At 46.8% G+C, this 1,698-nt stretch overlaps 2 protein-coding genes across 2 annotated transcripts in view; both read right to left on the reverse strand.

The window, feature by feature from the left end:
* Positions 1-497, reverse strand: part of Pmar_PMAR029072 (hypothetical protein) — a gene marked incomplete at both ends in the record, with an annotated part of 751 nt that extends 254 nt beyond the window's left edge. The window contains one exon of the mRNA XM_002772549.1: positions 307-497. Coding sequence (XP_002772595.1) covers positions 307-497 — 191 coding nt within the window. The remainder of the gene's footprint in view (positions 1-306) is intronic.
* Positions 498-654: 157 nt separating this feature from the next.
* Positions 655-1,447, reverse strand: Pmar_PMAR029073 (hypothetical protein; the record flags this gene model as incomplete). The annotated part of the gene is made up of 2 exons (XM_002772550.1): positions 655-708; positions 762-1,447. Coding segments are annotated over 2 exons (740 nt in total), but the record flags the coding sequence as incomplete, so codon positions are not given.
* Positions 1,448-1,698: the final 251 nt, after the last annotated feature.

The following is a 1,698-nucleotide window of genomic DNA, read 5'->3' on the forward strand; positions in this document are numbered from 1 at the left end:
CCCTAACAGCAGTAAAGGAGGTGCGGTCCGGAAGGAGTTGATCTGCACGGAAGCAGATCTCCTTACCGTAGCCATGCGTTCGTGAGCGCCCTGATTCCCGTCGTCATAAGGGTGGCCTCAGCATCAAGCCAGCTGGGCTGCTCTGAGGTGAGACGGTCATAAAAATAGACGACGCCAATTCTCGAGTTGGCGATCCGCTGTTTAAGGCCGTATTCGCTTCGCTCGGCAGGCCTTGACTGATAGTCGCGGGTATCTAGAGAATACTAGTTCACCTCTGCTATCTGTCCTTATCAGTGTCTTGATCACCGGTTCAGGATTAACAGATGACGGGCCCTCGAAACATTCTTCTGGCTGTGTCGCACCGTCCTCCTGCCGCGGCGCGTCCCGCTTATGAAGGCAGGCGCCTGTCCTCGTTCTCCACTGCGTCTTTCAGCCGGCGGAGGCGCTTCGTGAGTGTCGTTGTCCTCAGTCTCGGTGTGCGTAGGCGTTCCAGCCATCTCAACACAAGTAGATTAAATAGAAGAAATAAGTATCCACAACTATCTTACAACTGTTCTCATATCCTCAACGACTAGCACAGCTTGTGCGATGTCTTAGCTAAGATACCAAAGGAAGTAAAATAAAACAAATGGGGACACAAACATAGATATTAGATCAGATTACTGCAATAACAACACGGTCATTTCCTTGGGCAACAACATCACCCCCCTGACCGTGCTTTCAAGATTTTCTAGAATAGATTAGGCATAATATGGTCTTACATTACGAATATGCTCAGTAATTCCATCACCAGAGGCTTTACCATCCTCTAGTAGCTCAACATCAACACCATGTTGTGCAATTACCGTATATACTGGCTTCTTCAACAGACCTCGACTATGGCCAACACCAGGCAAAGAACTCGGCCTGAACACCTTAACCTTCTGGCCCGGTGAAATCCTCAAGGTCCTCGGAGTATATCGTCCAGTTGGCGAACGAAGGTATCTTTCACGGTCAAATTCATCTCTGTGCTTCTTCAGAGCTTCCACCGTAGTAGCTTCAGGTTCCATAGCCAGCCGAACTTCTTCTTCAGACCGTCGCTCACGACCATACCAAAGAGCAAAAGGAGTAGTATTCCAATATGGTCGATCATTGAGCCTTCTTACAGCTTTAGCAGCTACCTCAAACCAATGAGAGGAATCATGATACCGACTACGTAACACCTCAGGAAAAAGTCGGATACTGGATTTTAGACCACCAATCGTCTTTTGAGCGAGGCCATTCTCAAAAGGTGAATATTTATTCACAACTTTATGGGAAACACCTTTACTTAACAACCATCGCTTGAAATAAGATGACACAAGCGAAGGACCACCATCACTCCTGAGTTCACGCATAAGCCCATGCTCTTGTATAAGACGGTTGAGGGCGCCACAAATAGTCTGAGACCGCTGATTGCACAGACCAACTATAATAGCAAAATGTGAATACATATCTACGCACACCAATGCTACTGTATAACCTGTATCAATATCCTTAGGGAAAGGGCCAGCAATGTCCATACATACCGTGTCCCATACCGACGATGACGGGACATCAGTATGTCCTAGGAAACCTTTATAAAATCTAGTGACCACTGCTTCTTGACACCGTTTACACTGCCGATATACCAAAGAACATAACTTAGATATACCATCAATGCTGAACTTACGAGAAACC

Source organism: Perkinsus marinus (assembly GCF_000006405.1).
Source record: "Perkinsus marinus ATCC 50983 genomic scaffold scf_1104296960816, whole genome shotgun sequence".
In the NCBI taxonomy this organism is placed as follows: domain Eukaryota; phylum Perkinsozoa; order Perkinsida; family Perkinsidae; genus Perkinsus; species Perkinsus marinus.